Source organism: Microtus pennsylvanicus, chromosome 17 (assembly GCF_037038515.1).
Source record: "Microtus pennsylvanicus isolate mMicPen1 chromosome 17, mMicPen1.hap1, whole genome shotgun sequence".
In the NCBI taxonomy this organism is placed as follows: Eukaryota; Metazoa; Chordata; class Mammalia; order Rodentia; family Cricetidae; genus Microtus; species Microtus pennsylvanicus.
In genome coordinates, this window is record NC_134595.1 from 38,340,003 (window position 1) to 38,366,782 (window position 26,780).

General features: G+C 54.8%; 2 protein-coding genes across 6 annotated transcripts; one reads left to right on the plus strand and one right to left on the minus strand.

The window, feature by feature from the left end:
• On the plus strand, positions 1-6,669 carry Tmem198 (transmembrane protein 198). 2 transcript variants are annotated; one of them, XM_075951406.1, is made up of 5 exons: positions 1-603; positions 907-1,111; positions 3,316-3,891; positions 5,085-5,287; positions 5,610-6,603. In XM_075951406.1, exons 2-5 carry the CDS (start codon positions 946-948, stop codon positions 5,745-5,747), a joined length of 1,083 nt encoding a protein of 360 aa, XP_075807521.1. In that variant the 5' UTR covers positions 1-603; positions 907-945; the 3' UTR covers positions 5,748-6,603. The 2 variants fall into 2 exon arrangements, with proteins under 2 accessions (XP_075807521.1, XP_075807522.1); XM_075951407.1 differs by having other exon boundaries at positions 233-603; positions 907-1,043; positions 5,610-6,669.
• Obsl1 (obscurin like cytoskeletal adaptor 1) lies at positions 6,602-26,689 on the minus strand. Of its 4 annotated transcripts, XM_075951402.1 has the most exons (21): positions 25,384-26,689; positions 23,823-24,092; positions 23,494-23,745; positions 23,046-23,348; positions 22,596-22,892; positions 20,436-20,708; positions 18,303-18,575; positions 17,458-17,730; positions 14,472-14,744; positions 13,635-13,910; positions 13,272-13,559; positions 12,840-13,115; positions 11,995-12,264; positions 11,598-11,870; positions 10,370-10,636; positions 9,450-9,562; positions 8,751-8,907; positions 8,432-8,593; positions 8,014-8,118; positions 7,415-7,684; positions 6,602-6,742 (listed from the first exon to the last, which is right to left on the minus strand). In XM_075951402.1, exons 1-21 carry the CDS (start codon positions 26,393-26,395, stop codon positions 6,735-6,737), a joined length of 5,691 nt encoding a protein of 1,896 aa, XP_075807517.1. In that variant the 5' UTR covers positions 26,396-26,689; the 3' UTR covers positions 6,602-6,734. The 4 variants fall into 4 exon arrangements, with proteins under 4 accessions (XP_075807517.1, XP_075807515.1, XP_075807516.1 ...); XM_075951400.1 differs by lacking the exon at positions 12,840-13,115 and having other exon boundaries at positions 25,384-26,545; XM_075951401.1 differs by lacking the exons at positions 6,602-6,742; positions 12,840-13,115 and having other exon boundaries at positions 7,407-7,684; positions 25,384-26,545.
• Positions 26,690-26,780: the final 91 nt, after the last annotated feature.

Genomic DNA, 26,780 nt, shown 5'->3' on the forward strand with positions numbered 1-26,780 from the left:
CAGGCGGCTGCTGTCCGACGTGTCAGGCGAGGGCCCCGCCCCCGAGGTGGGATCTCAGCCGTCAGCTACCGGAGAGGATGGAGGGGGAGGAGGTTAAAGGGGAAGGACCCCCGGAAGTGCCCCCTCCTCAGTGCCGGAGAGGCAGACGCCGGGGGCGGAGTCCCCTGCTTCCCCCGGCGTGGTTGGTGCGTCCCTGGTGACGTCAGAAGCAGCCCGCCCCTGCCTGGATGGTGCACCCTGAGTGACGTCAGGAGCAGAGGCCGGAGCTGTCCATCAGCACCAAAGGCCGCCGGCGGGCTCAGGGCATGGGGCCGCGGCTCCGGGGCAGCCCGAGCTCCTGCTCCTGCTCCTGCTCCTGCTCCATTCCCTTTCCCGGGCTGGGTCCGAGACCCCGGGCTGTGGGGCTACAGTGCCAGTCGGTGTTGGAGGTGGAGCGGCGACGCCGTCGCACAGAGACCTGTCTCTCCGGCCCAGCAGCCCCCTTCACACGGCGGACTTTGCCCCGACCCCAGTCAGTAGGAACCTCTGGCGTCCCACCACCCCGGCTCCTCCGGTCCTTGAACAGCCTCTCTTGCTCGGAAGCTCAGGTCACCTCCAGCCCAGGTAGATCTTGGACAATCCCAAAATGAGCCTCTCACAGATGGTGCCCAGGCTGCCTCTTTTTTGCCAGCAGCACCCTACCCTCGTCTGGCCCCATCTAGTCCCTCTTTTAAGTCCATCCTAACCGCCTCTAGCCAGGCACTTGTTTCCCTTTGTCTTTACTCCGGGTTCCGGAGACGCTTCCAACGCTGCCTGATGTGGGCACCATTCCTTTGTCCACTGTGCCCTTGCTGAATTCCCCCACTAGCGCTGTTTTCCTGGTGGAGACCCACGACTGACTCTTGACCCCAATTTCCTCTCTGTCAGGTTGACCTGGGAGGGTGACCCTCTTCCATTCCCAGCACTATGCCGGGTACTATGGAAACTCTGCGGTTCCAGCTGCTGCCCCCGGAGCCAGATGATGCCTTCTGGGGTGCACCCTGTGAACAGCCTCTGGAGCGCAGGTATCAGGCCCTGCCGGCCCTCGTCTGCATCATGTGCTGTTTGTTTGGAGTCGTCTACTGCTTCTTTGGTGAGAGCCCCCCTCATTCTTCATCTAGTCCCTCCACTGTTTCCCTGAGGTTCCTTTTCTGGTGTCTCTCAAAACATTTTCAGCCCATCCCACCCCCGTGGCAATATCTTTCTCGTATTGATCCCAGGTATATTTGTAGATCATTGACTCTGGAGTCCACAGAGCACAGGTTTTAAATTAGATTCTGAGTTTGAACCTGGCTCTATATGTTAGTCACTGTGATGTAATGGGTACATTAACCTGAGTCTCAGCTTTCCCACCTGGACAAAGGCAACAATGTTTGTCTCGTACAGGCACAAATTAGTAGGTACTCAAAGAATAGTAGCTATTGTAGTGAAGATGTGTTTGGATCAGCAGGCTAAGCAGACACTGAAAACACTTAGCATGGTGATTAAACATGGTCCCTTACAGCAGGGCATATTGTATGGTGGGGGCGAGACCTGGAATATTCACACTTGTGATACATATTAGTGTGGGCTGTATGGTAGTCACACACATGGAGATCGCCTACAAGGCAGATTCCCATAAGGATGGGTATTGTGAAGAGTTGTATGGGGGAGGGCGTGGTATGTCTGTAATCCTAGCATTCAGGAAGCTGAAGCAGAGGAACGGAAGCGCAAGTCTAGTATGGATTACATGGTACAGTGGTGTGTGTGTGGTGTGTGTAACTGCAGGAGTTCAGTTGAACAGGTGAGTGTGGGTCCAGTTGACAGCTCTCAAGGTCTTGGCTATCTTCCTTAGAGAAAAATATACCTTTTTCTCATTTCCACAGAGATATCATATGGGTCAGTGGCAGCTTAGAGTAAATGCCCAGTGGGTTCTTCAGAAAGTTATAGAACTTTACATTGGAGACTGTTTTCTATGTGTAGGGACCCAAAGACAGCCTCCAAGCAGATTGTAAGTATTATAACTAGTTTGGGCAAAATGGCTGGCTGTTTGCCCCAGTGTGGTAGACTCTATACCTTCTGTTAGAATAGTTGGAAATTTGGGGTGTGGGTCAGATGGTCTTACTTTTACATTTTTTGCAAGGTGGGCAGAGAAATGCTCCCCCACAAGAGTTTAGGATTTATAATGGGTCTTCAAAGGTCTCCATCCTCTCTGTTCTGTGTGTACCTACTCCTTCTGCATGGTGCTCTGGACAGCTTAATTCCTTATCCTCAGCTCCCCCATCATCCTACCCATTTTGGATGCTCCTACCATGGGATTCAGAAACTTTTTCTAAACTCTGTTCCTCTCTGACTACAGAGCCTTCTGGGATCCGATACCCTCATGCTTGGGACCAAATCTCCATTTTGTCTTTATTATCTTTCTCTTTGGCTCTCCCTGCCTCTCCTTGACTCCCAACTCTGACTTCTGCCTTCCCAACTGTTCAAGATCTATACCCGCTCTCTCCTTCATACACTGCTAATGGTGGAAAGTCCCCATAACCTGCTCTTCTGAAACTTCACAACCACAACTTCTCCGCATGGTCCTCTTGGATTTCCAACAGTCCTATACGGATCCTAGCACCCTCCCAATGGTTCTCTTTGATCCCTGTCACTCTGATCGGGAGACTGTTCCTCATCACTATGGTCTCTAGTTCCTCATCACTATGGTCCCATTTCTCTGGCCTTAGTGTTCCCCTTTGTCTTTAATAATCTTAATGATTCTCCTTCTATCTGCAAAGACCTCATCGCCCCATAACCCAGCTCTGCTATCTCTGCAACCTTCCAGAAGTGCTTTAGCTCTGAAGCCCTATGACCAAACAAGGATCTCACCTTGTATGGGATGTAAACTTATGTGACCTCATACTTATACATAACTTTTTCCCCTGACTTCCATGTTCTTCATCTCTGACTAGTCCTCCTCAGAGGCCCTAAGGACTCATTATTGATGCCCTTGTGACTCCAAAGAGTGATCTCTCTGAACCACATGATTCTAAAGACCCTTATTTCCCCATTACTGATATACTCGATCCCAATGATCCTTAACTCTATCCCTCAGACTTCAAAGCATTATTTCAATAATCAGTGTCTTCCCAGTGATTCCCAGCAAACATCTATATGGTCCCCTGACCTCTAGCTCCACCACTGAGCCCTTGTGACCTCTAATTCTCTTATTATAGCACCCCTGCCTCTGATTCCCTTGTGTCTCTATGTTCCCACTCTCTGACTTCCAACCTGGAAATGCCTTCTTGACCCCTCACTGACCCTGTTCTCCTCTAGGTTACCGCTGCTTCAAGGCAGTCCTCTTCCTCACTGGGTTGCTGTTTGGCTCAGTGGTCATCTTCCTGCTGTGCTACCGAGAGCGGGTTCTGGAGACGCAGCTGAGTGCTGGGGCAAGCGCAGGCATCGCACTGGGCATTGGGCTGCTCTGCGGGCTGGTAGCCATGCTGGTGCGCAGCGTGGGCCTCTTCCTGGTGGGGCTGCTGCTCGGTCTGCTGCTCGCTGCTGCCGCCCTACTGGGCTCTGCCCCCTATTACCAGCCTGGCTCCGTGTGGGGCCCACTGGGGCTGCTTCTGGGAGGCGGCCTGCTCTTTGCCCTGCTGACGCTGCGCTGGCCCAGACTGCTCACCACCCTTGCCACTGCTGTGACTGGTGCTGCCCTCATCGCCACTGCCGCAGACTATTTTGCTGAACTGCTACTGCTGGGGCGCTACGTGGTGGAGCGACTGCGGGCTGCGCCTGTGCCTCCCCTCTGCTGGCGGAGCTGGGCCCTGCTGGCACTCTGGCCCCTACTTAGCCTGATGGGCGTTCTGGTGCAGTGGAGGGTGACAACCGAGAGGGACTCCCACACAGAAGGTAAGAGGGCACAGGCTAGGGTGGGCATGGGAGGAAGGGATGGACAAAGATGGTGGGGTGATTGGGGGATTAGTGAGAGGGGACGGAAGCTATATACACCAAAATTGGAAAGCCTCAGTTAGAAAATTGACTTGACCAGGGTCTAGGAGAATAGGGTTTAATAACAATATTCACTAGAAAAGAATGTGTGGGACACCGGCTCTAGGTCAAGCCCATTCCAGGCACTGGGGTGATATAGCAGAGGTGAAACAGAAGAAAGATAGAGGATGTAGCTCAGTGGCAGCGTGCTTGCCCGACACGCGCAGGGCTCCGAGCTTGATTCCCAGGACCACAAACAAACAAATGCTAACAGAGACGGGGGTCATGCTCTTATGAGAGTCCATCCAGGGCAGCTGAGAAACATACTAAACATGCAAACAAACATATAAGTTAATTCTAATTGTGCAGAGTGATATGGAGTGATACAAAGTAATACGAAACTTTCACCCTACGGATTCCACTGTAGTTAGAGTGGCCAAGGAAGGCTGATGGTGTCAACCCTCTGCGCCGAGTTTTGTTAGGACAGTGAGATGCCCATGGAGGACTTAGGGTAGCGGAGGAAATAGTAGGTTAATGTTGGGAGATGTAGAACACATTAGAGAAATGGTTCTCAATCTTCCTAATGCTGCGACCTTAATATAGTCCCTTATGTCATGGTGACCCCCAAACATAAACTTATTTTTTGTTGCTATTTCATAACTGTAATTTTGCTACTGTTATGAATCATAATGTAAATATCTGTGTTTTACAGTGGTCTTAGGCAACTCCTATGAAAGGGTCATTTCACCAAGTGGATTAGATCCACAGGTTGAGAACCACTGCATTAGAGGGAGGCGAGCAGAGAAAGGAACAGTGAGGAAGCAGCTGTCCAGTTGAAAGATGATGGCAGCTGGCCTGGGAGTCACCCAAGGCCTTAGGGTTGGCACAGCAACAACAGTTGCGGAGGGGGGGATTGCACATACGTGCCTTTGCGAGAAGAGAAAAGCTGGGAAGTGCCATCTTGGAGGTGAGAAATCAGGAAAGGAAGTAACAGGGTGGAAGTGTGGGTCACAGGCAAGGGACTGTGGAAGCCTGAAGCTCCTCGAGGGGAAGAAGGGAGAGGGCTCAGGGAAGAGCTATATGAACTTGAGTCTCCTGGGCCCATCCCTCTACAGTGGTCATCAGCAGGCAGCGAAGGCGAGTGCAGCTCATGCGGATCCGGCAACAGGAAGAACGCAAGGAGAAGCGGAGGAAGAAGAGACCCCCTCGGGCTCCTCCCCGAGGTCCTCGGGCTCCTCCCCGGCCTGGTCCCCCAGACCCTGCCTATAGACGCAGGCCAGTGCCCATCAAACGCTTCAATGGAGATGTCCTCTCCCCGGTGAGGTCCCAGAGCCCCTCCAGCTCCAGGGTGGGAGGTGTATGTAGACTGTGCAGGACTGAATCTTCTTGGGGGACACTGACCGTAAGGCCTATGCTTGTCCATCCATCAGAACCTCTATACCTGGGCCCTGATGGATCCAACTGAGCAGGTGTCCCAAGTACTGACACTAAGTGGACATGGTATATGGTGCCTCTTAGGGTTGTGGACTTAGTGTGGAGATGCTTTGGGTTTATGCAGGCCAGGGGAGTGTCAGGCCTGGGTGGGACATGGAGAGGTGGTTCTGCAGCAGGACTCACACCGGTGTTTATCTCCCCCACAGAGTTACATCCAGAGCTTCCGGGACCGGCAGACTGGGAGCTCTCTGAGCTCCTTCATGACCTCACCCACGGACACGGACTATGAGTATGGGTCCCGGGGGCCACTGACAACCTGCTCGGGACCCCCCGTGCGGGTGTAGTCATGTTGCCTGTCTAGACTCTGCAGTCACCAGCTCTACCAGCTTAGAGAGTCCTGCCAGGCCACTGCTGAGGCTGCACGGCCCTGTGGTCTTTGACTGTCTCTCTCCCCTCCTTGGAGAGGGTTGGCCAGCCACCGGAAGGGAGGCTGTGTCTCAGGCTAGGTAGGCCTGGCCTGAGGGAGAAGCTCCGGTCCAAGCTCCCGAGGGACTCGGGATGTGAGCCCCACTGGGACGTGCTCAGGGTTCTGTGTTGCCCATATATGCGTGTGTGAAGGGGGTAGGCTTTGAGGGGACACTGGGACCCTTGCCTTAGATTTCTGATTGGCAGGGCTTCTTCAGGGCCAGCCCCGCCTCCTGTCCCACTGCTGGGGTCCCATGGGCCACTCTCCTGCATGTCTGTGAGGAAGAGGCCGGCCTGCCTCCCCTATTGCTCTACCTTCCAGCCACTCATCTAAGGGTTCTCGTCATTGTCCATGGAGCTAATGACAGCACCCCTGACCCTGGTCCCCTGGCCTCTGCAAAGCAACCAGCCTGAAGAGCCATGGCAGGGGATAGGGGCGGGGAGTGTTGTTCTCGGTTGGGTTTGGGAGGAGGGTGGAGGGAGAAGGGCTGAAATGCACGGTGCATGTCTGGTGTCTGCCATGCCACCCTAGACACCTCATGCTTCTGTCCCCTCCCACCCTGTTTAACAACTTTTATAAATGTGCCAAACTATGTGCCCTCTGCCAGAAGTCTTCAGTAACTGGTACTCCCATCAATCACGTTGGAAGCCCTGCAACCTCAGAGCTATGCCACTGACTATAGGGGCTCCAAGCATGGCCTGCCCTCCCATGGCACACAGACAGGCGTGGGCATGAACGGTAGTGTTTGTTTGTTTTTATTGTTTCGCTATCTCTGACTCCTCCCATCCACCATGCCCAGTATAAGGGTACACGCCTCCTTCTGTACCATCCGTCCAAGGGCATTTGCCCAGTCGGGTTCAGTCCGCTAGTCACCTGTAGAGGAATGACTGCATGTGGGACTGGGGTGGGGAGAGTGGGCAAAGCCAGTTTCCTCTCTGTGGCAGCCCTTGGATACCCACAAGGGGAAGAGCTGGGTCCCACCCTTTCAGAGCCTCTGTCAAGGGTGTCTGTGGGGCCAAGAAGGTGAGAGCCGGTAGGGTGGAACACACAGCAAAATGTGTGAAAGATAAGCAAAGATCTGGCGTAGGATGGGCACCTCCTACGTGAAAGAGGTAAAGAATGGAAGGAGCTGTCTCCCAGTTAGCAGAGCAGAAGCCAGCTGGACAAAGGGCAGGAGCGGGTGAAGGTCAGGTACCAGCAGATACTGGTGGGTAGTGAGAAAGACAGCAACTGTTAGCAATGGGGTGTTTGGGGGTGACAAGCATGCTCCAGGAACAGAGGAAAGAAGCCCTAGAAAGAAGGGTCCTAGGAAGGTCGGGGAAAGGTCCCTTGAGACTCAGGGCTTCCTCTCCTCCACGGCCTTGGGCGTGATCTCTCCCGCCCCTCCCCCACTCCCCACATGCACCAGCACCTGCAGCCAAGAGCTCTTTCCTGAGTCCTGGAAAACCTCCCATAGGTGTGTCTCAGCGCTGCAGCTTCCAGGGGGCACCCCCCTGCCCGGTCAGCCTCCTGTTCCCGGGATTCTGCCCAGAGGGCTTTACTCACCCTCTACCAGCAGCTGTGTGTCAGCACTGTCCTGGCCCGCCTGGCAGCTGTAGATGCCCTGGTCCTCAGGTCGGACGTCACGGATGACCAGGCTGTGGGTGGGACCGTGGCTGCGCATCTCATACTTGTTTCCGGGACACAGTTCGACCCCCTCCCGCAACCAACATACGTAGCCTCCAGGGCGGGACACAGTCACCTCCAAGACCGCCCTGCGGCCAGCCAGAACAGTCTTCTCGCGAGGTGGGCGGCGGCACATCTGGAGAGGCAACGCTGCGGTGGGGGGAAGGGGGGCGGGAACGGACAGAGGCTTAATAAGGACACGCATGGCCCCTAGAGGAGAGATGCATCTTCCTCCCTGCCTACGACCTCCGCTTCTAGTACAAGCCCGCCGTGCCACATGTCAGTTTCCCTGCACGACCAGCTCAAAATCTCTTGCTCTCCGTCTCCTCCTGAGAAAATGGGCTGCCCTCTGTGATCTACCCCAAGAGATCTCCTCGAAGAGGAGAGATGAAGAAAGCGGCATTTCTAGAATCTGCGGCCAGTCAGTCCCAGGACGGGAGGTGATGCCCTTCCCTGTCCCCTTAGCCTCAGAAGCTTACCCTCCACCTCCAGCCGAGCCAAGGATCGGGCCGGTCCCGCCTGGAAGCAGACTTCACCGGTGTCCTCGGCTCGCAGCTCGTTCAGCACCAGAATGTGTTTCTTCCCTGGGGAGGGGGGGGAGGGGAAGGTAGCGAGGCCTCAGCCGCTTCCCGGGAGGATTCGAGAACGAAGGTGGTACCCGAGCAGGTCCCAGGGAGGTTCCGAGGTGTCGGTGTGTGGAATTGGAGAGAGGAAGCAAAAAAGGAGCTAAGCAGGACTCGAAGCTGGCGGCGGAGGAAAGTCCGGGAGACCCTGGTAGTGGGGCCGAGGGGCGGGGCCTGATCGAGCTAGAGGCGGAGCTAATCCTAATGGGGCGGAGTGTGCCTCAACCCTGGGCAAGGTAACAACGGGTCACAGAGGGTAGAAAAGCGGCCAGACCTTCCTGTCGGATGCGGACGCGGTCTCCGGGTCTCAGGGCACGGCCTCCGAGCTCCCAGCGCCCAGGAATCTCGGCCTCCGACACGGTGCACTCGAACGTGGCGCTGTCTCCTTCGCGGGCGCTAACGGACCGGAGCTCACGGAGCACACACACCTCGCGCTCTGGGGGCGGAGCCGGGGGCGTGAGGCAGGGGCGGGGCGGAACCAGGACACACCCGCCACGCCCCCTCCCTAAAAGTGTGTAAACTGTGGGGGAACACCCTTCTGCGGGCCAGGTGGCTCAGAGTAGTGCCCAGCCCCGGAATCCCTGGGTACCCACCGCGCACTGTCAGCCGCGCGGGCCCGGCGCGGGCCGTCCCCACAACGCAGCTGTAGGTTCCAGCGTCCGAGGAATTGCAGCGCCGCAGCAGCAGAAGGCGGCGGGTGCCGAGCGCCTGGAGCCGGAGCCTCGGGCTTAGAGAGAGTGCCTGCCCATCCTATGGACAGCATATAAAGCCGATCAGACCGAGCCCAGCAAGACTCTGGGAGCCGCCGCCGCGGAAGGTGGCAGTGTTCTCTATGCATGCCAAGCTATCTAGAGGCTCACCAGTGGGGTTCACTGTGTTCCCCTGCTAGGGTTGGATCATCCCACATCTTCCCTTTCTGGTCACTTTTCTGAGAAGGTGCCATCCCTTGGGGACTTTTGAGTCAAGAATTGACACCAATGGCACAGAAAGAAAGCCCAGAGCTCTTCATGGACCCACTGAGTGTGGATTCTAAAATTGGTTTCCAACAAAGGCTCTACCCCTTTTTTTTTCTAACATTGAGCAACTAACTCCGTTCATCCCGCAGAACATATTCCTTAGATAACCAACCCGGTGACAACAAAGCGTCCCTTCACAGGGCGTTGTAAGGATTAAAAAGGATTAACTGTGCCATCAATCTCAGCCTACTGCCCGCTTCACTGGTACGGTGAGTGTTAGTTTCTTGCCCGTACTATTGTTATGTGCACAAGTCTGCACTAGGGCCAGGCTCTGACCTTCTCCCATACAGCATCAGCCAAAGTCTGGGAAAGCTCGCACTCGAAAGTGGCCGTGTCACCTTCAGTCACTTCTAGGTCCTGTGGCCCCCGCACAAACGTCACTGGGACCTCTGAGAGTGGGTACGGGAGAACAAGGCCAAGGGACAGGGGTGAGTGGGGAGTGAGGGCCCAGTATGCACAACACACACACACACACACACACACACGTCAGTGGCAGACACATGCAGGCGGTCAGAAGAGGTTACTAGTGAGTGGAGGACACTGGACGACAGAAGTTCAAAGGAGATGCTGGAAAATGGGAGACACAGCAGGGCCAGAGAGTCAACGGGGTAGGAGTGACTAGCTGGAAGTCATATGAGGTGGTCAGCAGGGGACATGCTGGGGCTGGAGGCGAATGGTCGAAGCTGAAGAGATTCCCAAGGGGTCAGTCATAGATGTATGGACAGCGGTGGCCACACAGTTGGAATGGATAGCAGCAGACACTGGGCTTGAGGGAGGTGGACAGGACGCGTAAAAACTCCACACAGCCTGAGGTCCATTAATGCCACAGGAGATTAATGGGGAAATCATTCGGGCTGGAAAAATGGGGGCCCTCAGGCAGAATCAGTACTACAGCACTCTTCAGGGGCTCCTCAGTGGAAGAACGACAAGGGGCACATTTTAGGCAGCAAAGGGGATCACTGAGTCGGATTAAGAGTAGTCAGGTAGATAGGCTAGAGGGACCACACAGACACGGGATTGCTCAATGTAGCACCGGTTTTCAGGGCTACTGGCAACTGAGCAGTCATACACAAGGTGTTCATTAGAAGGGCCCAAACAGATCCAAAGGGTCCAGGGGTTCCCCACTTGGGCAGGGTGGTCAGTAGGAGCCACACGGTTGGTTAGATCAGTGGTCACACACAGGAAATTAGCCACACCTCTCACTGAGAGCCGAGCAGCGCAGCGAAGGGTATCCGCGGTGAAGGAGACACAGCCTGAGTCAGCCAGACCTAGATCGCTGAGCACTAAGCGGTGAGTACGGCCTTCTGCATAAATGTGGCACTTGGGCCCTGGGTGCAGCAGGACTCCACCCTGGGCCCACTCTCCAGTCACTCCCTCCTGGGACAGCTCCAGCTGGAAGGTGGCGCTGCCCCCCTCAATGACAGTCACATCCTCCAGAGGCCGAAGTTCCCTCAGCTGCCGCGCTGGTGTGGGAAGATGAGGAGAGAGGGAGGATGGTATCTCTAGCTTTGGGCAGGGTTCAGGGGTTCACTCAGCCCTCAGCACTCTCCACACCACCCCCAGCACTCAATGGGAGACCCTAACTATAGAAGTCAGACTGGGTAGATGGGAGGAAAGGACAGACACAATTTGGTCAGGGGAGAGGTGTATGGAGGTTAGGAAAAGGAAAACACACAAAAGGAACATTAAGAGTTTAGGGGAGAGGGGGGGAGAAGTGTGGGAAGGCACATGGTGTGGGGTTCTGTGACATTGGAAGGAACAGGAAATCTGAAGCCAGACCCATTGGGATTGGAGCCTAGCTTTAACATATAATTTGCATATGGACTGTGTAATCTTTGACAGCTGCTCTGACTTTTGCTGGCCACAGCTTTCCCTATTGCACTAGATAAAGATCAGTGACACGCTGGATCACACTGTGATGAACACGTATCACTGATGACAGCCAATCGCCAAGACCTGACATTTCCGCTAACTTCCTCCAAGTCTCTAGAGTAGAGAGGTCAGCCCTATTTTTAGGGAAACTTGTGTGGGGTCAGTCATGCAGCTAAGTAGTGGGGGGGGGGGCTCCAGCATAGGGTGGCGGGTGAAAAGTGCTATTAGTCAGTCATTCTTCCGAAGAATAAATACATAAGAAAGAGTCTTTCTGTAGTATAGCATTTATGTTGCTAACAAAGCCATCTTGGAAGTGGAAGGCGGAAAGCAAAGTCCATGCGGACTTCTGAGGTAACCAGAAAACATTAGAAAAAAAAAAGAGAGAGAGAGAGAGAGATGCTTTGCTTCAAGCAGGGAGGCTTCAGGCTCTAACCCCTGATTGGGATGGCCAGGGCAGACTGTCCTTAGCAGAAAGGGGCACTTTGGTGGGGGGTCTTGGGGACTCTGGGCCAGCCAGGTGGGTGATGAATTAGGAGAAGACAGGGCACTCACGCCTCACACTGAGCCTGGCCAGGGTGCGATCATGGTGGCTCTCACAGCCGTAGGTACCCTGGTCGGTAAGTAGGACACCACGGATGGAGAGGCGGTGGACACGGCCATCCTGGGCGGTGGTCAGGTGAGAGTCGAGGGGAACAGGCTCCCCACCTCGTAACCAGCGGATGGCTCCAGCGGCACCCACTCGGCCTGTCTCTACCTCAAGGCACACATCCTGACCTTCTTCAGCTCGCACATCCTGTAGCCGCCGCAAGAACAGCAGCTCTGTCTCTGGAAGGGGGAGGAAAGAGGAGGTCACGGAGCCCTGAAGGCTGGCGCTGGCTATCTCACTACTAGGCCAGGATTGGGAGGGGGTTACAGGGAATGGAGGGTTATACACTCAGTGGCACTAAACCTCGAACATGGAGCCTGGCACTTGTGTCCGTGGCCCCCACTCGTGCAGTAACGGTCCCTGTGTCTTTGAGTTGGCAGCCTCGGATGATCAAAGTGTGGCTTGAACCATTCTGGACTATCTGCAGCTGGGGCCCTGGAGTGACCACGGCTCCATTGCGTAGCCAGGTGACTTGGGCATCTGGTGTTGAAACTTCACACTGGAATGTGGCATCGTCACCCTCGTGGACCGTCAGGGGGGTCAGTTCGGAGACTAGTCTCACTGGTGGGGGTTCTGGAAGGAGGGGTGAGGCAGTGAACTGGGTACCTCTTTCTCCCTCTCTCCTCATCTGTTCTGTAGGACTCAACCCTCATTCTCCCACCAATTACTACAGCTTGAGTGAGATTCTGCTGTGTGTTGGTCATGGGGATTCTCCCAAAGACCAGGATAACAATTCCTTCGTAAGCTCCCTGCAGTCCCAGCCTGACACCTCTTCCCAAGTCTCTAGTACCAATACATCATTTACTATGGGCCCTATTACAACACTTAATAGTCATAGAAACCTATTTGCTATTCCAGCTCAGAGTTTGGGCTCAGAGAAGTAAAACAACTTGGCTAATGTCACCCAATTCCCAGAGAGCAGAGTCTGGGTTGGACCCTGAACAAGTTGACTCTAGAGACCCTGTTCTCTACTGGGCCACAAGTATGCTCGGGTCCTGGGAAAAGGAGTTTGCTCTCTCGGTGATGTCATGCACAAATAGGTGGGAACCACAGACAGCAGGTTGGGTGAGATGTAGGAGGAGAGCCCAGGACAGGAGGTGGTCTTTGTGGGTGCCAGAAACCAGTGGGCGTGAGGGGTGCACTGTTACCTTCCACGCTGACGATGAAGATGCGACTGTCCTGCGGTACGTCACACAGGTATTCCCCAGCGTCCCCTCTCCGTGCCCCCCGCACCCGCAGCACCTGCCTGGCCCCGGCTTCTTCCAGCTGCACCCGCCCCTGGTTCACCAGGCGCTCCCCGTCCTTGTACCAGCGCACAGGGCCCCCTGGCCTGGAGAAGTGCACCACCAGCTCTAGGTCCCCGCCTGGGGTGCTTCGAACCCTCGTCTGGGCTGCCTCGGGGGCCACTACCCGCACCGGGGGCTCTGTGGGGTCAGAGCTAGGGGTCACTGGGAGGGCAACGAGGAGGACAGGAAGGCAAACTGGGGAAACTGGGCAAGGGGATAAATGTGGTGTTTTAGGAAAGTGGGGGAGTCCCGGGTACGGGGTGCTACTAAGGCTTTCTTCCACGCTGTACTCACCAGCCACCTGGACATTGAAGCTGAGACTTGGGGCCCCTGGGTCTGCCCCAGACTGGCAGGTGTAGACACCTGCGTGACCTAGGTCTGCAGCCTGGATGCAGAGGATTCGGCGAGGACCCTCAGCTCTCAGCTCCAGCCCTTCGCCTTGCTGCACCGGGCTCCCATTATGGCTCCAGAACACTTGTGCGCTTGCTCGGGACAGTTCACAGCTCAGCACCACTGGCTCCCCTGGAGCCACACAGAGCGGGCTCGGGGCTGCCTCCGGGGCCAGGAATTGCACTGGCAGTTCTGCAGAAAGAAAGGAGAAGGTAAGCCTAAGCCAGCCCCTGCCTCCCCGCCCCAGGCTGGCCCCAGCACACCCACCAGCCAGGCTGACGTTGAAGGTTACAGCCTCATCTCGGGTCTCACACACATACTCCCCGGCATCCTCGGGCTGGGCGTGGGGCAGGGTGAGGGTTCGGGCAGGCCCCTCGGCACCCAGCTGCAGAGCCTCTGACACCTCTACCTCTAGCCCGTCCTTGTACCAGCGCACCTGGGACCCCGCTGGGGCCACTTCGCAGCGTAGCTCCACATGTCCTGGAGCCCCGAACTGCAAATCCAGGGATCGGGCTGCCGGGTGCACAATCCTTTCTGGTGGAGCTAGGCAGAGAAAGCGGCACTTGATTCTGACTCAAGGCCGCTGCCTGACTCTCGGATACACTTCACAGCTAAGGACCTGAGAACTCCTACGAGGAAAAGGACTTGCCCAAGGTCTCAGAGGCAGGTCAAACTCATACCCATATCTATCGAGTCACTCCTCCCAAGCCCCATCCCAATTTCCTCCAATGCTGTGCTATGCCTCTGACACACTTATCTTTGGTTACACAATGAACCATTTATTTTGCTTCCCCTCTTGTCTATCCCTTCCCAGTGAGTTTCTGTAGTTCACTGGCTCACTTTGTACCCAGCATCTAGGATGGTGTCAAGCATATAGTAGCTGTTTGATAAGCATTTGCTAAATAAAGGAATGATCCCAATCGCTGGGCTGGGGCCTGTGGTCACTGTCCCAGCTTGATCTCTAATGGTTAAGACTGAAGAGACCAGAGGTATGGGGAAAGGAAAACAGGGGTCCCCCTAAGAGTAGGGAAGAAGGGTGGTTGATGCCTGTCCCCCTAGCACCCTATCTCTACCTCCCCGGAAATGCCCACAGAAGCTACCCACCTGTGACGGTGACAGTGAAGAAGGCTGAGTCACCTCCAGCATCGCACACAAACTCGCCCCCGTCCTCCGGCTGGGCAGCAGGCAGCACCAGGCGGCGACGGGGCCCGTCACTCTCTAGCACTAGGGCCTCGCTCTCCTCCACCTCCAGCCCATCCTTATACCAGCGCACAGGAGCATCCTCTCGAGACAGCTCACAGGTCAGCACCACACATTCCAAACTCACAGCAACCAAGGTCACCTCATCCTGAGGGTATATGATCCGCACAGGAGGCTCTGAGGAGCAGGGGCAAACAAAAGTGTCACCAGCTGGCATGATCTGGGCCGTGCTGCCCACGCGGCAATAACAGTCCAGAGTACTGAGTAGCGTAATAATAGTAACAACAGGTCCCTGATCTGTCCCCTGAAATCCCTAGGGTCAGCCCTTTGCAGAATTCAGAGTGTTTTGGAGTCTAAAAAGGATGCATTTCTCATTTATAAAACACTTTCAGGCTTTGCCCCCACCCCTTAAAACTATTCCTGCTAACCTCTTTGCTGTGCAATGTATTTTCCCCTCAGCAAAACATATTAAAAAATAATAGTCACATCTCAGAAAGATACAGATGTACTAGTCCTACCAGATAAACCAGATAATTAAGGAGCAATTAAGTATGTAGCAATTAAACTCAGTTTTAGTGAAATAAATTTGACTACCAAACTTTTCTTTCTTCCTTTCTCCTCATTTTTTTTTCTTTGAGAAATGGTCTTACTACATAGCCCTGGCCACTCTGAAACTCACTGTGTTGACCAGAATAGCGTGGAGCACACAGAGCTCTATCTGCCTCTGCCTCCCCGAGTGCTGGGATTAAAGACGTATACCACCATATCAGATTATTGTTGACCTTTTAACAGGCCTTTTGAGGGTTTGGGGGCTCTCAAAATTGTGCACAAGGGACGGTCAGGGTCTGTAAGAACAGATCCTTCCTTCCTAATGTTCTAGCGATGGCGCTAAGAGCTCTGCATGGTTAGCCTCCCAGTGATGTCTGGAGAAAAGTACTACGCTGTCTCCATTTTCCAGGTGGAAGAACTAAGGCACGAAATGATTAAGCAATGACTCCAGCTCCTGGGGGGCAGGAGGAAGCACTTTCTGTTCCAGGCAGGCTCTCCTGCTGCCTGCAGTGGGAGGGAACCCAAGCCCAGGCTAGCAGCCACTAGGGAAAACCTTCTGTACCTGTACACCAGAGTTCCTCATACTCATCTAAAAGTTCCCCAAGGATGCTACACGCTGTTCCAGGGATCTCATCCCCAGCACAGACCACTTCTCCACAGAAAAGGAACCAAGTCAATATTATTCAACGGTCAGCAAGCCCAAGCCTGCCTCAATGCCATGCCCTCTTGTTCCCCTGGGAATCAAGTTCCAAAGACTAAAGTACACCTGGCCCCCTAGTGGCAGGACTGGAGAACTGCCAGCTTTCCAGACACGGAATTTTTCAGAAGCTCAGGGAGGGACCCAACCACAGCACACGGCAGCCTTGAGCTGGTGGAGCACCCCTCCACACATGGGATTTTCACAAAGTGTCTGATCATGGCAAGGCCAGAAGATTACAGGAGGCAGCTTCCTGGGCTGTGGAACAGGTTGAGGCAGTGAGCTGGAGGGAAGCTGCAACAGCAGAACTCACTGGGTGTGGGAGCAGACCCACTCTGGCCTGGAGGTGAAGTGGTATCTGTGTGAACTTCCTGTGGGGCACCTGCTACTTTATGGCTGTGGCTGTTATGTCTGGCCAGGGCTGGGAACGAGAGAGTGACGGTGGCTGGCTCTCAAACAGAATGTGTGCACAGCCTTGTTGCCACTGGGTTCTCCTTAACTGGGGTCCCTGAGCGCCTCGGCCTCAGCATGACTCCTTGGGCAGGCCAGGAAAGAAGGTAACAGGGCTATGAACAATAGGGTGGTTTGTCCAGTGTGGCCACTGGGGTTCTTTTGTGATGCGCAGAACTGCCTAAAACCAACACCACCATCCCAAAGTCTCTGGTATACACCACCATCACTTCTAGCTATCCTATACGTCTATCTACCTAGAATATTCTCTGCCTACCCATAACTCAGCTGCAGTAAAATAAGTAAATATCTTCATTACCCTGACCAGGATAGCAGTCGCAAGCCCTAGAAGTCCTGTGCAGTCCCTGACAGCCTACTCCGACACGTGTCTGACTTCTTGCTATGCTGTGCCCTTTGGGAAGGAAATGCATGTCTGTTCATATGCTGCTGAGTATATGAAGCCCAGCTTTTATTGCAGTTACCCTGGGTGACTTTCTCCCAGGTACTCCCTGCCTGGCTGCTCTGTTGAGCCCTGGACCCTTAGCAGGCTTATCAGTTATCACAGGTGTCTTGGAGTGTTCATTGGTGTGTTTATTGGTTTTACACAGTGGATGCCAACTGTGGAGGCCAAGTCGGGTTGAATCAATAGCTCAAGAAGTCTGGGGAGAGGCAGAAGGAATGTCAGGGTGGGTGGAACAGAGGGATGGGGGCCCCATACTATGGGGCAGCTGCTACTCAGTGCCAGCTGTTCGTCGCCATGGGGGGAAACGGGACCAGAGCCGGCGGGTCTTCGGCTTTTTCAAGAGGACGCATAACTCCGGGTTGTTATTTGGACTGTCCTGACTTGGGTATGACTCTGCAGGCCAAACAAAACATATCTGTGGGCTGCACAGGGACCAAGGGTCTTCCTAGCTAGGCTGGCAGCTCTCTGACCAGGAGCCCAGGGACCGACCCAGATGGTGTTAGTCAGTGAGCTGGGGGAGCACAGCTAGACATGCCCTTGACACTGGAGAAGGGCCTGTTTCTTCTGACTGGGGTTCCAGGTTCTTTCCAGCAGGGGCACTGGTGCATGCACCTCAACCCACACTTCTTTCCCTGACACCAGGATGCGGGCATGTGAGAAAATAGCTACTCAACACCCTTCACACTCAGGGCTGTCCTCTGGTGACTCTGGGGGCTGGGGTGGGCCCACACCTGTGACGCTGACGGTGAAGGAAGCCGACTCGTCATCGATTTCGCACAAGTACTCTCCGGAGTCCTCAAGCTGGACGGAGGGCAGCACCAGGCGGCGGATGGTGTCTTCCTTCTCCAGGAGCAGGGCTGGGCTCTCCACTACCTCCTCCCCATCTTTGGTCCAGCGCACCTCAGCCCAGGGCCGGCACAGTTCACAGGTCAGCACCACTCGCTCTAGGCGGACGGCTGCCACATACACTTTGCCACTGGGGTACACGATCCACGAAGAAACGTCTGAAGGACAGAGACAGCCGTTGCTAGGCGAGACGGGGTGGGACCGGGGTGCCCTGCTACCCTTCCTGGTGCGTGCCTGTCTGCTTTGCTTTGAAAGTCTGCTGTGTGTCGAAGCAGAAGTCACTCTGTAGGCAGTCACAGCTAGAGCTGCATAATCCTAAACACAGCCACCACGGGCAGAATGACAGGACCACTATCTCCAAAGCTCACCAAGCTTTGTGTGGGAGCTGCATAATGGGGACTGTGGTGTCAACTTTAGCTGTGGGAGCAGTTCCCATTCTCGGGGTGGGGGAGACAAGAACAGTATAAAAAATAAAATGTGGGAGAAGACTGGGCCTCAGTTTTCTGACCCGTTCCACACCTCCTAACACCCACTTTATAACAGAACTACTCTCCCCAAGGAAGCCTCTTAGCGGGGGCTCCTGGAAGATGGCGAACCCTCTTAGCAGGGCTCCGCCGGGGATGAGGAGCCAGGACTGGTGTGCTTGGGACTAGACCACGTAGGGAGGCTAGCGGAGGCTTGAAGTGTGACATGCAGGAGTGTGTGTGCAAGCTGCTCTCGCTGGTCCCACCTGTGATGGTGACAGTGAAGTAGGCACGTTCGTCTCCTGCGACGCACTGAAACTCGCCCCCATCGGAGGGCTGGGCTGCAGGCAGCACCAGGCGGTGATGGGGCCCTTCATTCTCCAGCACCACGAAGTCACTCGGCTCCACCTCCTGCCCATCCTTGTACCAGTGCACAGGGGCGTCCTCTCGATCTACCTCACAGGTCAGCATGACGCACTCGGAAGTGATGCCATGTACAAACACATGTTCCCGGGGGGCCACGATGTGCACCGGGGGGTCTGGATGGGGAAGAGAGATGGGTCATAAACACCCCCTTATACAGGAGATGAGGACACTGGGGGTAAGGCAGAGGGGTTACCAAAGCCCTGGCATGCAGCAGACCCTGACGGCAAGGCAGCTTAGCTATGACCGAAGATGAAATGGTCCAGAGTGATCCAAAGACCCCCAAAGGCAGCTGAGTGGCATCCAATAGTAACAGAGGCAAAAGGCAGCTCACAATCACAGGCATGTGGCTGGGTTTACTGTGTCCTTCACAAGGACAGGACAAGAAGAAGGTCTGGAGGATGATTTAGCCAGCGCCAAGCAACTACTCCACTGGGCAATGCTGTGTTTTGTATTTAGGCAGTATCTCCAAGGCCCAGGTGTTAAGGACTTGCAGGCCGGTCTGGTGCGATCATGATGTTGTGGCGTGATCAGATGGGAAAACCTTAAGTCACTGGGGCCCGACTTCCAAGGGGTTGGTGGGATCCCAAGCCCCTTCCCCTCCTACTTCCTGACCATGAAGATGAGCAATTTGTTCTGCCACACCCAACCCTGCCTTTGTCATCGAGCACCCTCATCACGGTCTCAAAACAATGGGTCCACTTGGTCTTGGGGTCGGAAACCCCCAACAAACCTTTTCTTAATTTCAATGGATGTCTCAGGTATTTCATTACAGTGACAGAAAACAGATTAACATGGATAGTGAGTTCCCTGACACAGATCATAATCATTGCAAGGTCTCCTTGGTAATGGAGTTGAAGCAGGATTTCTATGCAAAGAGATCAGTAGCTCTTAAGCCACCGTCCTTGAGAGTCAGCTCCCTCCCTTTGTGTGTGTGTGTGTGTGTGCGTGTGTGTGTGTGTGTGTGTGTGTGTGGCTTTGTTTATCGAGACAGGATTTCTCCGTTTAGCCCTGGCTGTCCTGGAACTAGCTCAGTAGACCAGGCTGGCCTCGAACTCACAGAGATTCCCCCCTACCACTGCCTCCTGAGTGTTGGGATTAAAAGTTTAGGCCACCACCATCCGGCTCTTTCCTCCCTTCTTTGAAGATATAGTGCCTCACAATGCCAAGGCTGGCCTCAAATCTGCATGTGCCACCTTGCTGAGTTCCTGTCAGCTTTTTAAAAAGAAGATTCCCCCAGGCTCAAACCTGGATGTCTCCACTCTGGATATCTTAGGGGTCCCGGGTACGTGCATTTGCAAAAAGTCTTGCGTGTACCTGTCTGATAGGAACCACTAGACCAATATACTTATTACCTCTGCATACTTCAACCACCATGAGTTGTAGGAAAAATCGGAGCCTGGGTGTGATTCTGAGGCACCATCTTTGCTGGCTATGTGATGACAGTGAAGTCGTAATTATTCTGTAACAGCCCTAGCTGTCCCAAAACTCAATTCTGTAGACCAGGTTGGCCTCGAACTCACAGAGATCCGCCTGCCTTTGCCTCCTGAGTGCTGGGATTAAAGGTGTGTGCTACCATTGCCTGGCTGAGATTATACCATTATGAGTTGTGGAAATTAAACAAAAGAGCATCGGTGCAAAATAGCTCTAGCCCCAGAGTAGGTTCTCAATAAACGCCAGCCACTGCCTTCTTCCCTCGGGAGCATTTAGCTCCCTCACCCACTCCAGCAGAGGGTGCGCATGCATTGGTGAGCAAGTGTGCTTGACGATGTGGATACACGAGAGATTAAAGACGTAAATGCAAGACCAGGGATAACTCTAAGCAGTACTCACCGTGCACCCACAAGGCCCTAGGCCACACCCAAATACCACAAAATGAAGCATATAACAAGCCTTCCTTACAAGGGAACCGCCACCAAACCAGGAGCAGGGGTTACAAAGCCCCCAGAATCAGCCTCAGCAGCATGGTTCCTGACCTTGAACAGTGATGCTGAAGAAGGCTGAGACCCCTTCGGTTCTGCATTCAAATTCACCACTGTCTCGGACTTGAGCCTCAGGCAGGATCAGTCGGTGTTTGCGCCCATCCACCTTTACTATAAGTGACTCGTTCTCCTCCACTCTCTGCCCATCCTTGTACCAGGTTGCTGGAAAGTCCACTCTTGAGAGCTCACAGGTCAGCACTACCCGTTCAGAGGTTGTGAAGGTCAGCGACACTTTGTCCTTGGGACTCAGGATGTGCACTGGGCTTTCTGCATGGAGAGAAAGCTGGTCACTTTGGTCTATTCTGTTTGAATAAGCATCCTCTCCCCGGTAGCTGTGCTTGTGTAGGGGTGAACACAGAGGAAGACAGCTGCTGTCAGTGACTAAAGCCCAGGTGTCAAGGTTTTTCAAAGCAGGTCTGAGGTCAAAGGGGAAGAGGACAAAGGCCAGGCATCTGTCAAGCACACACAGAAGGTACTAAGTTCAATTTCCTGTACTTGGGGGAAAAAAAGTATTGGGCTTTGCTATGTTTGGATAGGATCTGAGTTATCAGTGAAAGGTCTATGTGATGGAAATGTGGTCCTCAGGGTGGTGATGTTTGGAACTTTTAAGAGGAGAAGCCTAGGGCAGGGTGTGGTGGTGCAGGGCTACATAGTGAGACACCTTCTTAAAACCAAAACCCACCCACCCTCCCCCGACACACAAACCCTAACCAACCACCACCACCACCACCACCACCACCACCACCACCACCACCAATGACAAAAAGCACAAAACAAACAATGAAAGGAGAGGAGGAGGACCAGGAAGCAGCAGACATGGCGAGCTTGGTGGGAGGAGTCCCCAGGACCCGTCAGCTCTTGAGTACGCTGTCGCAAAGCTGGTTCACCCCAAGTATTGCTTCCTGCTGTCCTGACAGCCTTTCTACTTCCTCGTCATGTTCTGACTTAGGGAAAGGTTGGAGGCAGGGGTCACTAGAAACTGAACCGATGGAACTGACCAACTTTGGACTTTGAGTTTCCAGAACCGTGAGCTAAGAAAAGTACCCAGTATCAACAGTTCTGTTATGACCACAGAAAGCAGGACAAGCCAAGTCAGGCTTTTAGGTCACTGCTTAAGAGTAGTGGTTTTATTATACCTAAGAATTCTATCTGTTTATTTACTTGTTTGTCAGAATTCTTTTTTATTTTTTTGTTGATTTTTCAGAATTTTATTTATTTGCCTGTTTATTTATTTATTTGTTTTTTTGAGACAGGGTTTCTCTGTGTAGCTTTGGAGCCTGTCCTAGAACTCGCTCTGTAGACCGAGGTGGCCTCAAAGTGTCAGAGATTCGTCTGCTTCTGCCTCCCATGTTCTGGGATTAAAGGCTTATACCACCACGGCCCAGCATACCTATGAAGTGTTAAAGAGCCCGTCACTCCTGGTGCCTCTGGTGTTAGTGGTCCTGGCTTAATGTAGAAACACTGCTCTTGATAATTTCTGCCTTTGCTCTCTACTTCTGATTCTCTAAGTTACCACTGTAAGGTCTCTGGTCTTCTAGCAATAACAAGACAGCTAAATGCTACAATGGCCCTTGAATTTTTAGCACCCCCTCCCTCAATCCTGAGTGATGATACATTCCCTTCCTTCCTTGTTCCAAAGGAAGCACGGTGTGTGGGGTGGAGTGGGGATGAGGGGATGGGAGGGTGGGGATCCTAGAGGCCATTTAACTTCTCTGTGCCTGCCTCCCACAGGCAAAGTACAAATGACAGAAGAACCTGTTTCATAGGGCTATCAAAAGGATCATGCTGTGCCTGGCTCAAGGTAAACACTAGGAGACAGTGTTGGCAATCAGACAAGCAGACAGAAAGCAGGCAGTGATCCACGTCTCTCAAATGGGATTATTCTTTGGTGTTATAGAGCTGGACCCAAGGCCTTACACATGCTAGGCGGTGTTGTACCACTGGGCTATACCCCAACCCAACGTGACAGAATTACTGCAAAGTAAGGCAATCCAAAGAACAGAAACGACACTCTAAATGAAGCTCTATATGCTGCAAGTTGAAAGTGGCCTCCTGAACACCGGAACTCTCAATCGGAGCCCATCACGAAGGCCCCTTATTCTTCCAGCCCAGCTACGAGAAACAGGCGCAGCCTAGGTGTCTACCGGTACCCACCTTGGATGGTGAGAGCTGCAGAGTCTTGCACACCAGGGCAGCTGAAGCCTACCAGGGCTCCACTGTCCTGGTGCCTGACAGCTTGCAGGATGAGTCTGTGCTGCAAACCCTTCTGCTCCACCCGGTAGCGCAGGGCTCCAGGCTCCACCTGGCCTTCCGTCTCAGTGCTCTTGAGCTGTTCCCCATTAAGGAACCAAGTGCCCTGGATGATGGTGGACAGATCAAGGGAGAAGACGGCATCTTCCCCATCATACACCTGCACATCCTCCAGGCCTGACACCAGGCGAGCTGTGGGTACTGGGACAGGGAGAGACAGGGTATGGCTGTTAGAACCAGAAAGGGCCAGAGAGGACAGAAGCTGGCAGATGGAAGAACACCATTAGTCAGAGAGTCAGAGAAGGGAGGACATGACCCGGGGTACAGACACTGACGGGCAAAGGATTAACTCACCAAGGTGAGCGGAGCCATTGAACACGACATGGGGACTGCGGCCATGTTCACTGACTGTGCAGATGCGGAAGCGGTAGTCACCCTCGGCAGGTACACAGTCCCCTGGCACCTCTACGGCTCCGGCTTTCTCAATGCTGAAGCACTGGACCCAATCTTCAGACCCAACTTCCTGCCGCTCTAGGCGGTAGATGAAGGACGTCTCCGGGGGCGGCTCGGGGGGTTTCCAGGTCAGCAGGACTGTGTTCTTTTGGCCTTTGAACATCTCAACCAATACGGGGGGCCCAGGAGGACTGTGCTTGACACCTGGGACAAAGGCGAGATTCTCACTTGAGCCCTGCACAAGCCCCCAACAACATTTCTGCTTTAGACCCACTTTGCCAACCCAGGACCCAGACGGTGGCTACCCTCCTGGCCTGATCCTGCTGTTTACGGGGCTCAGTGCTCTCACATTTGACTCTGAGCAGGGTGGTGGTACGAGAGTTGCCCAGGCTGAAGGTGATCTCGCCAGCATCTTCTCGGGTCACCCCTGGAAGGACCAGGGCATGCATGTGACCACAACTGCTCTGGCAGGTGGCTGGCAGCTCCTCCCCGTCGTGGCTCCAGCACCCCTGGACCCCAGCTTCTCGGGTCTCCACCAGCAGCACGGCATTCTCTCCCTCCAGGACATCAAGCTTCCGGGGTAAGCGCTTCAAGATGGGTCCTGAGAGGTGGACGGGAACCCATCAGCCCAGGGTTTACACACCACCGGCCTCAGCCTCCTCCCACTGGCCAGCTGACCTTTGACCGTCACATTGGCCACCGTGCGCACTCGACCCCGCATCTCGCACAGGTAGACGCCATCATCGTCCGCCTTCAGCCTGTGGATGATGAGGCGCCTCACGGTGCCCTCCTCGATCTGCTCGTACTTGCGGCAGGGCAACAGGCGTTGGTCCTCTCGGAACCAGGCCGTGGGGATTCGGGAGTTGGGAACTTTACACTCCAGCACCACAATCCCATGCTCTCGGCCCTCCACATCCTGGAGGGGCCTTGTGAACCGGAGGCGGGGCTCTGTAGAATAGAGGAGAGCCAGAGAAGGCTCAGAAGAAGCTAGCTGAGGAGGCCTGGTAACATACATTACTTGCTCTTCCCAGAAGGAGGATGGCAGCCAAATTCCCAGCAGAGTTAGATGGCCTGATTTCCAGCGTGACCCTGATGCTCAGCAGTTAGGTCACCTTGAGCACCGCAGTTTGCTTGTGTGTTAAATGGGAGAGGGAGGGCATAGCTGAGCCAGATCAGTGAACTTTCAAGCTCTTCCCTAACTCTCCAACTTTCCCCTAATTCTGCAAGGGTCTGCATTGAATTTTACCTTAATAGCACTCTAAGCTTTGCAAAAGCCTATTTCAGAAATAGGAAACCACCAGGGAGCTAAGTTGTGCTGGGGAAACAAGTTTTTGTGCCCCTTGGAGAAGTTCCCTTGCTTTCTTGAGGGTAGTCCACTTCTGCACTGGCCTGCAAAGTTTGGGCACATTGAGTTGTGCCCGTGAGGACACTGCCACAGCTCAGGTACCACACACTTGGTTACGTGCCAGGCAGGACTCAAGGGAACTTCTCAACATGTTTCCCTTGGAAGGAGAAGCTTAGGTACAACCAGTGACAGAGTAATCCCTCGAGCTGGGATCAAATCCTGTTAGGGAGAACTTCAGCTTCCAGGGTGACTTTAGAGAGTGTTTTGTTTTCTCTGCCTTTTTCTGTTCATGAGTACTGAAACAATGTTAGGTAGTCCCCCCCTCCCTTGTTTTCATTTTCTTTCAAACGTAAACAGATTAATGAAAGAATAGAGATTGCCCAGGAACTTTTCCTCTAGCAAGTTTATCTCCCCTGTGAAGGAGCAGTTACACCAGCGAGGTTTGCACGGAGCCTTCCCAACAGATTCAGGGCCTGAAGCTGTGAACACAGCCTCCACTCCAAATGTGTGTTTTCAGTACAGCAGCTCCCTTGTTCTCATTGACTGGCACGTTACTAATTTAGCCTTAGTTATTTGCACCCATAAAAAGCTCCTTTTATCTTTGACCAATGGGAATCCAGTTGGGAAAAAATGCCTAAAAGAGCAAAGGATGGCAGCGTAGGCCTGGGAAGTTTACACATAGTCATCTATTCCTAAATTTAGTGGTTTTCAACATCTGTCTGGGTAGTGTGCTAAGAATTTCAGAAGTGTACTGGAGACGTCTAAATCCGCACCCCTGTGGGTGGGAGGCAGGTAAGAAATGGGAATTCAATATTCCCCCAGTACACGGAGGTGGACAAGAGCAAGGAGGACCTCTGAGAACACTGGGGGGTGGGGGGGTGCGCAGCGCTCTACCTTTCACGTGCAGCTGGACTGCGCTGAGTGTCTGGCCAGCCGAGTTGCGCGCTGCGCACACATAGAGCCCACGGTCTTTGGCCTGGCAGTAGAGCACCTTAAGTACAAAGCCACCGTCGCGGTCGCGGTACATGAGGCGGCGGCGGTCGGGGAGCAGAGGACGGCCCTCCCAGTGCCATTCGATCTCGGGCTCCGGCTTGCCCATCACGTAGCAGCGGAACTTGGCATGCTTGCCCTCGTTCACCCAGAAGGTCTTGGGTGCGCACTTGAGAGGCTCCACTACGGGTACGGGGGGCTCATCCGGGTCCTGGGGCGGGCTCTCGTGGGGCTGGTGCACCTGGAGCAGCGCACCGGCCTGCGCGTGACCGTGCGCGTTGCGGGCGTGGCACACGTACACCCCGGAATCGGGCAGCCGGGCAGCCTGGATCCGCAGCGTCAGGCTCGCACCCCGGCCACCCGCGCCGCTGCCCGGCTCCAGCGCGAAGTGGCTGCTGTCCCACACTTCGTCCAAGGCCATCCCATCCTTCTCCCAGTACAGCTTGGGCTCCGGGAGGCCTCCCACCTGGCACGTCAGCACCACCTCCGCCCCGCGCAACACCCACTGGGATTGGGGCCCTGTTAGGAACACCGGGGCGCTCTCCCCGGTGCCCGGAGGCGGCAGCGGGTGATCAGAGGACTGGGGCTCCGGCTCCGGAGCCGGGGGCTCCAGCACGGTCACGGCGGCCGCTGCGTAGGCCTCTCCGGCCGCGTTGCGGGCGCGGCACACGTAGACCCCGGCGTCGGTGGGCAGAGCGCCGCTCAGCAGCAGGCTGTGCTCGGCGCCGTCCTCCGGGAAGCTCAGGCGCTCCGAGGCCACCAGCTGCTGCCCGCCTTTCTCCCACAAGACAGTGGGCGGTGGCTCCCCCAGGACCACGCATTTGAGCTCGGCCTCGGCGCCACTTACCACCCGCACGGGCCGCGGGAAGCGCAGGAAACACGGGGGGCTTCCCTGATCCCCTGAGTCAGCCTTCATCGCGGCCGCAGCAGATGGCCCGCCTGGGCGCGCGGGAAGGCCGGGAGCCGAGGTCGGAGCGTGGTGGAGCAAGCACGGGGACCCGTGGAACTCCGGTGCCTGCCCGCCTCCTTTTCCTCGACCCGAGCTGCAACCCTGCTGCGCGGCGATTCCTGGGCCCGGAGCCCAGAACTCAGGGGGCAGTCCTTCCTGTTTGCTTGTGCAGCGAGGGGCCCTGGAGCCTAGTCTGCCCGCGGCCGGGCTTCCTGCTCTCAGGAGCCTCGCTTCCCAGCCCCCTCCCACAGCCTGGGCCTCTTTCCCCTCCTCCCTCCCACCTCCAGCCGCCAGGTCCCCAACTGCCGGCCAGGCTTGGGCCTGAGTGCCTGAGGCGCCTGCAGCTGCCAAT

Bases quoted from the DNA above. Each gene is read 5' to 3' on its own strand.
- Tmem198 (XM_075951406.1), top strand. From the start codon at position 946: ATGCCGGGTACTATGGAAACTCTGCGGTTCCAGCTGCTGCCCCCGGAG. The intron at 1,112-3,315 runs GTGAGAGCCCCC...GTTCTCCTCTAG, and splicing joins AGTCGTCTACTGCTTCTTTG to GTTACCGCTGCTTCAAGGCA. The intron at 3,892-5,084 runs GTAAGAGGGCAC...ATCCCTCTACAG, and splicing joins GAGGGACTCCCACACAGAAG to TGGTCATCAGCAGGCAGCGA.
- Obsl1 (XM_075951402.1), bottom strand. From the start codon at position 26,395: ATGAAGGCTGACTCAGGGGATCAGGGAAGCCCCCCGTGTTTCCTGCGC. The intron at 17,731-18,302 runs GTGGGACCAGCG...TCTGTCCTTCAG, and splicing joins CTTCACTGTCACCATCACAG to ACGTTTCTTCGTGGATCGTG. The intron at 10,637-11,597 runs GTGAGTGCCCTG...TTCCCACACCAG, and splicing joins GGCCAGGCTCAGTGTGAGGC to CGCGGCAGCTGAGGGAACTT.